Source organism: Neopelma chrysocephalum, unplaced genomic scaffold (assembly GCF_003984885.1).
Source record: "Neopelma chrysocephalum unplaced genomic scaffold, ASM398488v2 Primary Assembly neopelma1_64, whole genome shotgun sequence".
NCBI lineage: Eukaryota > Metazoa > Chordata > Aves > Passeriformes > Pipridae > Neopelma > Neopelma chrysocephalum.
In genome coordinates this window covers 431,352-446,994 of record NW_020897721.1, presented here as the reverse complement: position 1 = coordinate 446,994, position 15,643 = coordinate 431,352, and the positions used below count along the sequence as shown (strand labels likewise).

At 40.1% G+C, this 15,643-nt stretch overlaps 1 protein-coding gene across 3 annotated transcripts in view; it reads right to left on the bottom strand.

Annotated features, from left to right (window-relative positions):
- TTC39A (tetratricopeptide repeat domain 39A) overlaps positions 1-15,643 on the bottom strand; it is a 45,036-nt gene that overhangs the window by 24,951 nt on the left and 4,442 nt on the right. Inside the window, exons 1-5 of one of the 3 annotated variants that reach the window (XM_027683177.1) lie at positions 10,846-10,942; positions 8,646-8,747; positions 2,157-2,288; positions 1,410-1,486; positions 904-971 (exon numbers count right to left, since the gene is read on the bottom strand). In XM_027683177.1, coding sequence (XP_027538978.1) covers positions 904-971; positions 1,410-1,486; positions 2,157-2,288; positions 8,646-8,747; positions 10,846-10,883 — 417 coding nt within the window. In that variant the 5' untranslated portion in view covers positions 10,884-10,942. Of the gene's footprint in view, positions 1-903; positions 972-1,409; positions 1,487-2,156; positions 2,289-8,210; positions 8,264-8,645; positions 8,748-10,845; positions 10,943-15,643 lie in introns of those variants that run through there. The other 2 variants (XM_027683179.1, XM_027683178.1) reach the window with 2 other exon arrangements.

Below are 15,643 nucleotides of genomic sequence, written 5' to 3'. Positions count from 1 at the left end.
CTACACCTTGGCCATTTCAAAGTCCATCACCAGCACTCTAGGAACTATAAAAGCTCCTCTGACTGTGGGTGTTACTATGAAGCAGTAGTTTCTAGCAGAGGGACACAGCAGATTGCTGAAAAACGTTACACGGTCCATAAACTGTCATAAGCAACATAAATCAGAGCCCACCTGGCAACTCCCAAACACTATAAAACCACCACCTGCATTCCATTTCCTACCAGCACCACTGAGCCAAGAAACATTAGGCTTTTCTGACTGTGACTTTTATTATCCCCTTCATAGATGAAGAGGCCCACTTTTATACAGCAAGTACAGTCAAATCAAGAATAAAAATCAGTTATTTCAAGTGTGATGAACAAATTAAATTGCATGCTGGAGCCCAAGTAAGTACTGCTAATGTTGCTCCACCAAACAAATCAAGCTTCATTAGTACAGAGATAAAATTCAAAGAAGAGGGAGAACTCCCCTTTTTTAAAAGACAGGCAGCACTGTTAAGGAGAAATCATGTGTGGAGCCTAATAGCTATGCAGTTCAAGAACACACCAGTGAGAAAGTAGTCTTGGGAAAGCAAACATCAGCCAGACTGAAGCAAAAAACTCACTTGTATTCCAGCACAGCTTCAATGACCATTTCTTCTTTTATTTTTTTAAATCTGATATCCCAATACAGAGTGTTTGAAAAGTGGTGCTTACTGCAGTCACATTTCACACGAGTGTGAAATAAGAGGGAGTGGAGAAGGGTGTCATTGGGCACTCAGCACTGTTCCAATATCCAGACTTGATCCAGATGAAGCAGCCTTACACCACTAGGTCAAACTAGAGTCTTCTACCAGTTCATTAAGAATAGGAACCTGTATGGTATGTACTTTTTTTCCCCCACAAGCCACACAGGAGTCCATACCTGGAGGAATGTGAGTGCTGCTCTCTGAAGTAAACATTCAGCATAGCAAATTTCTGCATGGATTTCCTCTAGTGTCACACAGAGAGGAGAAGAAAACAAATCAATCAGTCGAAAAGTAATAAAAAACCCCTTAGCCCATTAATATAGGAATAAGATCACAAAGCTCTAACTGAGAAAAATATTATCCAAATTTGATGTAGTGTTTCAGTTCCAGACTACTGATGTAACTCCAAACAGAAATGAAACAGAGTTACAGAAACTTTGCAGGAATTTATCTGGTGCTTTCTATGAAATCCTGGATCTAGAACCTTTATAGGTTCAATACTTCTTTTTAGGTAGCTGTCTTTACCTTGCAATTTTTGGGAGTGCTGAGTCAGCAATCAACAAAACCAGTGATTTTGGATGTGCTTATATATTCAAATTCACACACCGAGTGAACACTTACATCTGATTCAAATTGCATAAATAAATAAAAAAAACATTATGCATGTGAGAGATAATATTACCTTCAGTGAAGTGTTCAAGGCTTTGTCTATGTACAAGGTTGTTGATAGAATCAGCTACTGTAGATTTCTTCCTAAATCTGCAAAAAAAAGTCCATTTGGTCATTCTGAACATGCAGCATCAACAACAGAGAACAACAGCATCTTTCAGCTGGTCACCCACATACTCACTAACACACCTCTAGTGCTCACCAACCCTCTGTCATCTCACCACATACAAACTTCAGCATATTCCATAGAGAACTTAGTCGACATGGTCCTCCTGAGATCTGTTTTACCCTTCATGCATGGAAATACGTCTTGATGAAGGAAGGGGACAAGGGGTGGGGATGATTTATTTTGTGTGTGTATGGGTGCATGTCCATGGGGGTGCAAAAGCAGACTCAAAGACAGGGAACTGCAGCACAACCATCACCCATGGAAACATTCTGCAGTGTCTGCACATTGTAAATAACAACTTCCAGACACTGCAGAACCAGGACTACAGATAGGACTGAAGTCTAATTGACAAGAAAAATCAGATATTGTGGTAAACTAAAGTTTTCAAGGCTAGACTGCTGAACACTCTAATTTATGTGCTGTGACCTCCTAAGTGACCCTCCTCCAAGTGGGAAGCTGGACTAGATGACCTCCCGATGTCCCTTCCAACCTCCGTTTTCCTATGAACTTACATTTCCTATTTTATGCTGTATGTCTTTCAAACCTTTAGCAAGAAGCAACTATTTACTGACTGAATTGTTCCACGCTTACCTCTGACAGGTGGCTTGAGCTTCCTTCATTGTGTTTCCTGCATTCAGTATGTCCTGAGGATCAAATGTCATCATAGCTTGCATTTCCAGTATGGTGGCATAAGTCAGGGCATGATACATGCTGTCTTTAGTTCTGAAAGAAAACACAAGGTGCAAAGTACAGCTGATTCGATTGCACTGTTGGTTTGAAAAAACAAATACAAATCCAATTTCAGAAATGCATCAGCCTGATGGGAATAAGGTCTAAATCAAACACAAAGGACATGCAAAATAATCAAGAAACAGTAACAGATTGAGATTTCTACATGAAATCATGGCTACAGCTCCAGTTTCAATAGCTCTGCTAAAATGTACCAATTCTGAGCTGAAGGTAGGTATTTAACAAGCAAAGCACAGGAATTAACCACGTGGCTCACCATTCAGGGACAACAGAGGTTTTTTTTAATGGAATATCTAATGAATACTGCAACACATGACACAAATCCAAATGCTATTCTTCTATTTTGGGAGAGTCACTCAAGACAGACTCAAGGAGATAAGTAACACAATACTATAACCATGGCCAAAAGAGAATCTTCTCGAAACAGATCTTTCCACCAGACACATTAGAGTCCATGTCAAATATTATAGCTTTTTTCTCTTCTCCCCTTCTGCCAACCTTCCATCCCAATCTGTTCAACCTAAATATTATTCTTTGGGGCTTCAGATAGTGCCTCTTTTGCAGAAAGTAAAAAACTTTGGCATTAGTGCAAGTAAAACAAATAATTCCTACGTGCAGCCATTGCTGGCATCTTTCCTCTGACAGGGCAGAGGGTTTATACATTGCACATATTTAAAGCATTCAGCCAGTACCTATGTCTGGTATAATCCTCTGCAAACGAATCAGAGCACTGAGATGTAATAAAGATGACTTCAGAAATATGTTGAAGGGCAAGTTCAGATAAATCCTGACACAGAAACTCTCTGTAGGCCTTGCTAATCCACCCCTGACAAACAGCATGACTTAAGACAAATACTGCTAAGGAGCAACAACTGCTATTTTAATTGTTTACACTCTAGAACGGATCAGATAGCTCTGAATGGCAGGGAATACTCCAAAATACTCGCAGTCAAACAAGGATATCCTTTCCACAAAGTCTCCACCCTCAGCACACCTGTTCTCAATACATGTACTTCAGGTGTTTCTCAAAATGAGCAACTCCATTTTCTTTTCCTTTCAAGGAGAAAGTGGTGTGCCAGCAATGTGTCCTTGGCAAAAACAGGGCTGCACTGAGACGAGTGTTGCTGTCAGCAGGACGAGAGAGGGGGGTCCTGAGGTCCCTTCCAACCTCAACTACTTCGATCCTGTGGTTTTGTTTTAAGGAGAAAAGCCAGACTTTAAAGACACCTCAATCCATTTAATTCCACTCCTGGAAAAGCACTTGCCCCCCCCAAGTTTTAATAACTGAAATGCACTGAAAGACATCTTTAAGGATAACTTCAGACAACCCTACATTAAGCAATGAGCTACTAACTCACTATTGTGACTTGGATGCCTCACAGTTTTCTAATAATTCATATATTATTATGCCTTAATTACTTTCCTCAATGGAGTACAACACCCTTAAGTATCCTTAGGAGTTCCTGATGTTTGATTAGTATTTTCCAGAACTAAAAAAATAAACCTTGTCTACAACTAAAGCAATCCCCTCTCACTGACATTAAGCAATAAAATCACCAAAGAAAAATACAAGTAATGATAAATCCTGACTTCCTTTGTATATATATTTTTTGAGATCTAGGGGTTAAAATAATACTTAGCAGACAGCATTACACAGGTACCTGATGCTTCCTTTGCTTCATACCATCAAGGGCTACTTTTTCCAATACACATGGCACAGACCAGGCTGGCTGCACTGAAGAATTTTGCAGAGCACATCTTTAAACTTCACTGCAGTCTGTGCTCTGTGGCTGCCCTTAATTCCTACTGGCCCTCACCATCTAAACCAATCTAGCAGAAGAGCCATTCTGGGAAATCACGTAGTGCCATAAGTGCTATAAACCCCATGCCATGCTCACATCCATCTCATTTGCAAGGTAAGAACAGAGAGATGACAGAGAAATTAGTTTAAAATCCAGTGGAGTCAGGACAGCTCTGTCTTGGCCTCGCACATCACGATTCTTTCAGTACACTGATAATGAAAAGTTGAACCTACTATAAAATGCCAGCCTGATGAAGTGTTCCTGTTCATTTGATTATTCATCAGCCTCAGTGCAGAAAAACGCACTTCACCTTGTATTCACTAAACTAAAACCCTTCCAGAGGTTTAAATTCAAAGCACAAGGGAGGGACTGAAATAGTACCCTTCCAAAATTACAGAAATTTTCTTTCAAAATCAAAGCAAATAAATATTAAATTCACTAAATGCACTAAAAGGTAAATTGGTACTATTCACATATATGTGGTGAAGATTTCTCTATCCAGTAATTTGTTCCTGATACCAAATCACCCCTTCCCTAATCAATGGTTTCATCTATGTTGCTTCTAATATTCGAAGGAGATAGTAATTAATGTCTATCATTAGCCAACTGGTATTTATCAACATTCAAATTTTTATTTTCCAGGGGTTGGGATGCTGGTAGAAATGCAACCAAATATAACTTATCTACGTTATTTCTCCTAATCATACAATTAAAGTTGCCAGTTACATCCTGGTGTATTGCCAGGAGCTTTAAGGCCTGGGTTTTATAGGGATGGATACAGAATGAAACTGGATAGCTTTTAATTTTCCCTCTTTTGATTCCTCAGCAGCACTTTCCTCAGGACATTGTTGGAGTTAACAAGCCTGTATGACATAAATACAACTAATATTGTGATTAATAACTTATCCCAGTAGTTGGTATCACATGACTGAATAAGAGGATTATAAGTAATATCTTTAAGCACTTATGGAGTTCTGCCACATGCCTCTTCTCCAACTTTGGTGCAGCAGTGCCCTTTCTTGGAGCTGGCTGGAGAACACTTTTATTCCTGCTTGAAAACAAGTGCTTAACTGAGGACAGTGATAGCCCTCCAGCTGAAGTAAAAAAGCTGACCTCAGAATTAACCTGAGACTACTAATCTTCTGTGAAAAACAAGAGTGTCCAAAATCTTTTTTGTCTAAGCCATTTTCCAAAATTTGGAATCTAGTAAGTTCTGCCAGCTAAGAGGAGAAACCAACAATTAAGTCAGATTTTGGTAGCAATTAATTTATTAACTATAAAACTGGTGTTTTTCCAGACTCCAGGTATAAAAAAATAGAAACCCTAGAAAAACCAACCTTTTTCATGTTCTTGACATTCTTCACAGTAAGTAGCTAACTCAAGCTTTCTGCAGAGCTGTGCAACATATTTATCCAAACGCTGTGTAGGGCTTCATTTTACCTCTGTGTGCTTCCCCTTATTCTTTCACCACTCTCAGTCAGATAATCACACCCTATCTTTGTGAGACCAGTTCCCAGAGAAAGCTCCTCCACCCCACTGAACAATCTCATGTTTGATTTTGTTCTATAAGGGCAAGAACATTTCACCACACCGTGAAGACAACCATTACAAAAGGCTGCCATTCCTTAGTAACCCCTTTAAACTTTTTAAAGATCAGAATATACAAGATAACATTTAATATTGCAAAATGGGCATATATTTAAAAATTCCAATGATAGTAACAGATAGTAATAGAGCTCTACTATTCCACCAAGATTTTCATAACTACCTAAGCAGTAACACAATCTCTTCACACCTACCTGAGATACTCCCACATCAGATGACTGAGTTTACCTTTCAAACACAGTCATTCTAGAATTAATACTTCACCAAACAACATCAAGTGCTTTTTGGAGTCTATTTTCAGAATAAAGTCAACTGCCTGGAATGAATCCTTGTCGCATTGTTCCTATAATACTGCAAGCAGCAACACATGTGGTGCAGCTCCATCCGATGGTCCCGATAATTCTGTCATGAATTTATCTTATTTACCATTCTCCCAATTTGATTTGACACCAACGAACCATCAGGTGATTATGCCCCGCTTCCCTTCAAGATAATTATTAAAATATTAAGCATTTGTCCTGAGAAAGGAAGGGGACACCTCACCAGAATCAACTCTTCAATTTATTATCTGTTCGCAATGACACGAGGGCTAAAATCCAGTCAGTGTTTAATCAATTTACTGTGTCTCAGGGTTGAGAAGGATGATGAGATTTTTTCCCCACTCCAGTGACTGACAGTTCCAGTGTTACTCATGGTTACCATTAACATATCATATATTGAAAATCACTGCTTAGTGATTGAATTTAAGGAATTTCTTAAGAGTTCTTAGATATAGTGTAAGAACTCCATATAAAAGATTAATTTAATCTTACTACAGAAAGCACAAGATAATCAGAACCCACTGTTGTACAAAGATTGCTAATGATAATAAAGAATATTGACTCTAAAAGCTAGAAGGTAGCTCAGGAAACAAGAAAGGTTATATAACACGAAACTAAAACACCAGATGTATTTTTCTATGAAATTAGATCTCTTCATTATGATGGATTTGCTTTTCTAACAGGAAAAAAAGAGCTTTACCTCAACACAAGTCTAGACACCATCCTCAGATATTTATTTTTAAGCTGCTAGGAAAACTCTTCTGATTTTAACTCTCATTCATTGCCAAATCTGCTGTTAGCTGCACATGGTACAAATTACTTGAAAATACACTTATTGTGGAAGCCAAATGTAATTTAATAAATCTGCACTAATGTAATACAGAGCAGAGTATCTCCTACACCGTAAATGTTAAAGCTGCAAAAATCTATGATATGAAATTCTTCACAAGCATATAAAACCTGAAAAGTATTTCTTTAAACAACGATAGTATGTTTATGGACTGTGGAAACCAATTTCAAATCTCAGCACACTAAAAGGGAACACCAAGGAACTGATGGCTCCTAAAGAAAATCCACAGTACTACCATGTGTGCCCTCTCTACAGCTCTTCTCATTCCTTAAAGAGGTGGACTGTGTCCACAATGGATCTCATCTGTGGGGAAATTTAGCATCCTGTTTCTTCACTGCACTCACAAAGATCATAAGTCTGTATTTCCCTCACTGACAAAGGCAACAGGAATAAGGGCCTCCTCATAACAACAGGCTAACAGGAAAAATTATTTTCAAAATGGGTTTGCAGTGTGGAATACAGTCAGGTACAAAAACAGAGTATCAGCTCATGAACTACACTCTGCAGAGCCCAGCTAAAGCTGAATGAAAACCATATGCAACAGAAGAAAAATGGATTTACAGAAAAAAACGACCCACAGCCTCACTAACTTTTGCAGTGTTTTGGAAACCCCCTTCAATAAAATATCTCCTTATTTTATGCTAAGCACTGACTAAGCATTTCCAGATGGGCACAGGGGCTTTACTGTCAGAATTTAATGAAAACACAGTTTTTCTTCTTACTGCTTTTATTATATCTTCTGATGATATATAAACACTAAATAACACTGTGAATAAAACCAGCATTATTAATACAGCTGACACTACAATTTATCATTAATGTCTTTCCCAGAATGTCCTTACATGGTTAAGCTACAGATTATGGCATCAAATATGAGGCTGATACCTCAGCAAAGCAGATATGTGGTATTCACTGTAGTTACCCTGACACATAGCAATTACCTACGAATTTTACTTGTTTCATATTCCAGTGTCCTAAAAGAAGGCATGATGTAATTTGCTGATGGCACAAAAATAAATGGAGCAAATAGGGTGGATGGGTGGAGGGAAATTTAAATTGACCACAGACTGCAACAAGCCAAGAGCACAGGTAACGTCGGGACAGGGTATGACAGATCACAGACATTGTGAGACAACAGATCTCAGAACCTATTTTATGATCTCACTGCTTGCAGCTGGGCCACTCATTAAATGTAGGGCTGCAACATAATTAGGAAACAGAGTGCATGACCACAACACTGAATTGCAAAATAAGCTGTGAGAAGGTTTCTGCAAATGGTTATTAAAAAACAATGGCAAAAAAAAAAAAGAATTCATACCTATTGTGTCTCAAATCTTCAATTCACGGTCAGTTGCTCATTTAGACACAAAGCTATAAATTTTCAAATTCTCAGAATATGCAGAAAAATATGGGAAAGGAGGCAAAATTAAAAGGTAATAGAGGATGGTTTTTATTCTTGAAGGAGCAAGAATCTCACATACTGCACTATAGCTGAGGGGTTACTTCTCTGGACATCAATTCCTTACTTCTGGCAGATACTTTTGATCAATCTTGTTACTTACCCACCCAAGTGTAAAGCACTTATCTGTCTTTCCCAAAACTTAACACATCAGCTTACCATCCCCTTCTGAACCAAAACCATAAAGACTTATCAATTATTAACAGAGAATCAGCTGTCAAGTCAAAATCTCCTGAGAGATGGTGAAGCAAAGAAAAATAAACAGAGGAAAACTAGTAAAACTTATCGACTTACTTTGCTTGTAAAGAGGCCAAAGCATCTGAGAACTTGTTGTTAAGAAATAAATCCAGAGCTGCCATACATTCACGCAGTGCCACGTTGAGGTCTGTAGGTGATCTGCCAGAAGAGATAATAAACTCAGCACATCTGTTCTCCTACCAGCACATTACTGCTACATTTGAACCCCCCTTCTTCAGTTCCAGCCTTATTCCCATGCATAATCTGCTATTCCATTTCTAGTGACAGCCAAAAATGCAAGTGAGTGCCACTATGTTTGTGGATTTGGGTTTTTTTAAAAAACTATGCTCTTACCAACTAAGATGTGAAAAACAATTTAAAGTTTTCTATTTTCTGAAAATAAGATAAAACTCCACCTACTTTACATAAGAACCTGGACATACAGAATTTGCCATGTGGGAGCAGAGCAACCTGATGAGTTCAGGTACCAGAACACAGGAGCACTGGGTGATGATGCACATCTGACTGTAAGGCTTACAGACCACAGGCTGGTGACATTATGATCGTGCTGTCACTTTAAGGATGAGACACTGTCAGTCTGCAACAGATTATTAAACCAACTGCTGCTGGAACATCTGCTTTAGCTCAGCTCATGTGCAGGATGTTCCTGTGCAATTGACCGCTACAAACTCACAGGTGGGTTAAAATCTCACATTGTGCTTGCCCCTGGGAACATCACTGTCCCTACAAAGTGCCACCATACTCAAAGAAAAAAAAAGCTGCTGCTGCATCTCAGAGTCAGAAGAGTCTCAGTGCCTTAGTCTGGCTGTACTTTTCTCCTTTACAACATTCAGATGTCAGCCTGACCCGTCACAAGGGTTCTCAGCTGGTCTTTAGGTTACTGGCAACAGGATAATACAGACCAGCTGAGTTAGTTTGGCCCAAGTTCATCACCACCAGAACTGCTGGACAAAAAAAATCCACAGAAGAAACAATAAGGCCTTGCACTAACAAAGTTAAGGTCACCTGGCCAGTATTAGGACAGTTAAAACATCTGCATTTAATGATCAAAGAGCTATACTGCACTAATATGTTGTATACAAGTCTGTACAAAACAGCCTCCAATAAAACACAAACAAATCACCATCATGTTCCTGACTCCAAACAGCTCTAACTAATGTGATCTATCTTGTGACTTGGAAACTGTGTTAGTTCCTTAAAAATGGCACAACATGGGCTGCTGAAAGGAAAAACAGAAAGCAAAGTCCTGATATCATCTTAAGGAAAAGGCAGGGGAGCACAGAACTAGCAGATAACATCAGTAATAACCATCCACTGCAGCAGTGGTTTGGTTTTGGTTTTAAGAATAATGATTGCAAAGAAACAAAGAGCATAACTGTATATATGAAAAACTGGACTGTAAAATTGAGAGAAACATTATGTGACTTTGTTCACAGTGGCTGTTGTCATCACATTTCAGACAAACTGCAAATCCTTCTGTACCCAGGACGCTCTTCAAGTGCTCTGCAAATATTGATTAACCAAGTCTTGGCATCCATCTCATACAATATGCAACATCATGTCCGCCCAACTATTCTGAGCCCTACTTAATAATTAAAACTTTATCAATTATTGCTTACATGTACTAAAACTCCTATCTTCTTTTTTTAAATCCGTGTCCCTGAACCAAATAGCATATTTAACATAATATAAAACACATTCTCATCTGTTTTCAAATATTTAGACTAGTAACATTTTACCTGGGTTTTTTGTTTGCTTGTTTCTTGTCATGCAGGGGAATTACCCCATTCAATACAAATAAACCTTTTCAAAATATTCCTTTGAAACAGGAGGATGACAAAGAAACAAATCACTGTTGAAGCTCAAAGCACAAATAAGATATTCATTACTTGGCATCCTTTCTGGAATAAGAATTAACAACACAGTGCCACCCACAGCAGCAGCAAAAACACAAGCTGCACGTTTCCCTCATGCTCCAAGGAAACCTGCCATCGGCTGTAGCTCCCAAGTCAAGGGCTTTAGACCTGAACACAATACACACCTTACTTAAATGCTACAAAAATCGTCATTTGTCGCTGTTAGCAACAGGGAAGAAATACTTTAAACTCGAGAGTGCTCAGCATTTTAGCAAACTGATTAGTCATGCTTCGGTGGGCTGCAGATTCTCTCCTGCTTCCAACAGCAGGATCAGAACTGCCTCTAAGCCAAATGGAAAATGCTGTGTGCTGCTCCTTACCTTTCTGCTGAGTCTCTTGTGTTTTCTGACATAGTCATTGCAAGCCCACTCAGCGTTCAGGCACGAACATCCAGCAGCAGCACCCGGTGCCACTGAGCCAGCTGCGAGTGGCAGTCCCGCTGCGAGCGCAGGGCAGCGCCTGCTGCGGCACCGCACTCCCGATTGGACACTACCGTGGCGATACCACGGGAGCTGGGAGCATCACCAGCTCACCGGCAGCATCCTACAAACGAGCAGTCTGGATGCCAGCCCGTGACACGTGAAGTTCGTATATCGCTGGATCCCACTAATGGAGGAGGTGCTGGCAGCTGCCAGCGTATCTCTGATCTACAGACCTGTCTGCAGTGAGCAGCAACATCACCACCTTTCATTCAGCACAAACCAGGCAGAAGCCAAATAGCCCTGTAATTACAGAGCTGAGACAACAAGAATTACTGCATGTGGCAGTAACTGGAGCACATCAGAATCCTGCAAACCAGAACGAAAGTCAAACGAGACCAGCTGACATGCAGGGGAACTGAGGCAATAACTGCTGCAAATGTGAGAAGCACACAGGCAAGAGAGACAAGCAAGTTATTCTTCCCAGCAAGGATTCTCTGCAAAACAGGCTTCAATCCATCAGCCAAACTACTGCTTTTTGTTAGTTCCTATGCCTTTGGGAGGAACTGACACTCTACATGCTCTTTGTAAAAATCTCTCTTTATTGCCATGGAAAACGAGGAGAGTTGGCATTAACAATTTAATCCGTGGAGTGAGCTCATCTGGCTGATTTTGCCCAAAATAAAACAGTGTATGCTCCCAAACTGCTTTGCTGGCACATCAGCAGTACTGGCCCTGTCCATAACTACAAGTAGCAGAAGCTGCTCACAGTCCTCTCAGTATGACAGCTGGACTGTAAAAGTTGATCAGCTGTGATCTACACAGATAAATTAATTTCTCCGAGAGCACCTAATGTAAAAAATTATCCACCTGCTAGATTACACAAAGCAGTGCCAATAATGAAGACATACACTGCTGAAGGAAGACCCAAAAATGATAAACCAGCAAAGGATAATTCCAGGAAGATACTCTGAATCCATTAACATTGCTGATTAAATCTCTTGCTGATTTTATGGCATCCTGTACAGGAAAAGCCTGTGGTGCATTTGGTATAAAAATTATTGTAACAGACCCAGAGGTTGCCCCATTAATGACTCTATTACATGTTTCTAACAACACTATGTACCTGGGCCACAGCAGGAGATAACAGACATTACCAGGGTTTATTTTCCCCCAGTTGAGAATAACTACTGCTTACAACTTAAAATTAGCTAGGTGCTTCCATGGCAGGATCATGAGCTACTCTGAAAAGATTATTCATCACTCTCACTAGCTTATAGTACAATTTCTAATTAATATTGTATTCCCCAAATAGACCTTAAAGCCCTGTATGGTGAAGGCTCTGGCTGGTTCTGCCAAGTTCTTCAAGACTTGAGTTGGCAGGGTTTTATTTGAATACCACTTCTCTAGAAACAATTATACGCTCAGACAATCTTCAGCATGAAACCTCTCCTTCCCCACACATAGCTCTGTCTTCTTTTGACTAAAGAAAACAAATCTAAAAAACTAAGATCTGAAATGTTTCCAAATTTAGGCCATTTTCCCCTTGGGTTTACAAGGTTCTTCCCTTTTTTTGCTTGTTGGCAGCAGGTTTTGCAAGGATAGTCATGTGGTTCTCCTTGTGGTTTTATTTATGAAATCTTCATCCCCTGCCCCTTCTTTTCAAAATAAAAGAATTATGTTTTCCATGGTCAAAAGGAAGGGGATGGAAGACTTTTTGAGCATGGCAGTTACTATATTTATGCATAATTTTATTTCACTGTGTGCACGATGTTGACTGTTTTCTTACTATAAGTTTGCAGTGCATAAGCTTTATGAATTGTCCTTGGGTTTTACAGACTTCTTCAATAAAAAACCACCTTGAAGCTTGCATTGTGCAAAATGCTTAACTCCTCAGTCAACCTCAGTGATTATCAGAACTTTACAAAAAAGGTAAGTCTGAAGTTTGTGCCTTTATAGTAATGCTTTTATTAGTAATTCAAAAGCTCCTCCAGTACTGTGAAACACTGAAAGCAAGTTAAATCAGTCATATCCTAAAAGATTAATGCACTTCTCTGCCAAATCTACCTTATCTGCATAAGTCAGCTGAGGTAGTGTGCATGGGTAACTTCATGTGGAGGAAGAGAATAAAATACAAAGAGTCAAGCATCGTTGAGCTGAACCAGTACTTGATGAGAAACCAGCACATGGCAGCCCCACGTGCTGGGGACTCTCTTCCCTCCATTGTCAGGAGACTCCTGGAGTGGAGAGCACTGGACACACACCCTGTTTCCCCAAATACGGGTTAGTCCCAAACCCGTAGAGCAAGTGAGATGCAAGATCAGAGAAAAGCATCTAATTAAATGCTTATATGTCTATTCCAAAGAAACTTCACAGCAAAATCTGTGATCACACCACAGATCTCCTGTCTCAAGGCCCTGAGCAGCACAATCTGGCTCAGTAATAACTGACACCGCTCTCACCTTATTCAGAAACAGTAACAAAGCTACTCTAGTGAATGCAAGGTTCATGGATGCAATACCTCTACCTCTACCACACTGTTGCCTTCTGCTCCTGCTGTCCCAGTGAAACACTTTTTTTATTACTGTAATTTCACTTCAAAAGTTTCCTGGTAAGTAGTTTTGAGGTATTTGCTCTTTATTCTATTTTATATTCAACAATTTGGACAATATGGTGTTTTGGCCTCCTTCACTCCCTTGGTATCAAGGGTTCTTTGTGTAATACACAGTTTCAATTTTCGCACGATAATGTTAATCTTATGTTATTAAAAAGAAGCACAAACACTCACAGTGGTGAAAGAAACATTTCTGCATCTCTTTTAAGCCACCTGGCAGCATAACTTACTACTATGATGGTGGAGAGCTAAGTATGTACAAAGAAACAACAATTAGCATTAGATTATCTCTATCATAGAATCATTAAGGTTGGAAAGGACCTCAGAGATCGAGTCCAACCCTTGACCAAAAACCACCATGTCAACTAAACCCTAGCACTGAGTGCCACGTCCAATTTATTTGTACAAAGAGATTTAAAGGGATGCTTTTTGCCATGTGGTCAGAAAAAGAAAGCAATAAATTCTTAAACAACCTCTTTACAGAATATTAAATGGAACTGAAAAGAGATTAGTCTCACATGCCCAAAGTAGCTTCATTTTATCCAAAGAGAAAGGAGGAGTAAACCCATATTAAACCATAAAACCATATTGCTGCCTACCAACACTGTGCCCCCCTCGGGCTACCAAAACTTCACCCAATCGCACACGTGAGGAACCCCCCAGAGCACATTTCAAAGGTCTACATTTCAGTACTGAGGAAACTTCCCTGTCAGCCATGCAGCAGCCACTCTGGCCGTCCCACTCCCACCACCTGAGCTGGGACCGAAGCCCCTTGGCAGCTACATCCCCACACTCACGGTTTCCTTACCGGCTCGACTCCTTGTTTCCCATAGCAGTCTCAGGTGTGCCAATGCTTAAAATAACTTAATCTTGGTGCAATAAATAAATAATACAATAACAGCTCAAGCTGGTGCCTCTGAGGAGGGACCTGAACAAAGGAACCCCTGGGCTTTTATACCCTCGCAGCCTAAGGGCGGGGAAAGGCTGAGGGTCATTATCTCCTCCCGTATCTCTGAGCACGCGGTCCCCTGGCTGGGACACAGGTCCCCGGGCCCTTTGTTGTGCAAAGGGTGGGCAGTTCACGGCCTCTTGGCCGGGGCTGGGGCTCCTGCCCCCCAGAGCTCAACCTGCAGCTGCACCCAGAGCTGCTGGCACTGCATGGATCCTCAACAGACTGTCCAACACAGGGACACAACCTGGCTGGCTCATCCATGGGCCACCACGTGTGTGGGAAGCACCACCATCACTGACATCAGGATGTCCTTCCCACTGCTTGTTTTCAGAAAGATCACCACTGAATATAGAAACACTTGCCATGACACCATTTTCTGTTCTCCTAATGCTGGATAATCAGAGACATTAGGAGATACCAGGGTTACCTCCTTTAGCCTTTTCAAGTTTGCCAGGTCATGCCTAAATCAACTACTGCTTTTCTAAATAGATGACTGCTTTGAAAAACGTGCTGTAAATGCTATGAGGCTGAAAAAAATGCCTACATTCAAAGAAAACAAAAAGCACATCACTTAGGAAGAATTCTTTTCCTCTTCTGCAAACATTTCCAAACCCACATGAGATCACAAATAATCTTGGATGAAAAGAACAAGTAAGCAGTTCTCACAATAATTTGTTACTATTCAGTTTTCAGACAATACAGAAATTTCTTCCTAATTCAAAAGCAAATAAGTTAATGCAAGAAAATTAATTCTACCGTATCCCTTCCTGTTCTATGTGCCAAGCTGGTAATACCTCAGCATTTATCTTTCTGTGTTCTTGAACAGTTTTCTGGCCCACGACTAAGACTCCTCGGCGCTGCAGAAATGCCATTACTTCAACAACAAAGCAACTGGAAAGGTTTCAATATTAATGTTCTCCAAATATTCTGCATAGAGACACAACAGTGATGCAATTCTGGAATTCAGGATATCTCAGTCGGTATTTCAAGTTGTACATGGAGTATGACACCATTTATTTTTGAGGTTAACTCAGCTCTCAGACCACTGAGTTATTGATGCCTCAGCAATGTCAAAGGTCTTTTGCTAAGAAGATACTCAAGCTTTTGGCCTTTCTATTCCAGCAAAGGCTCAC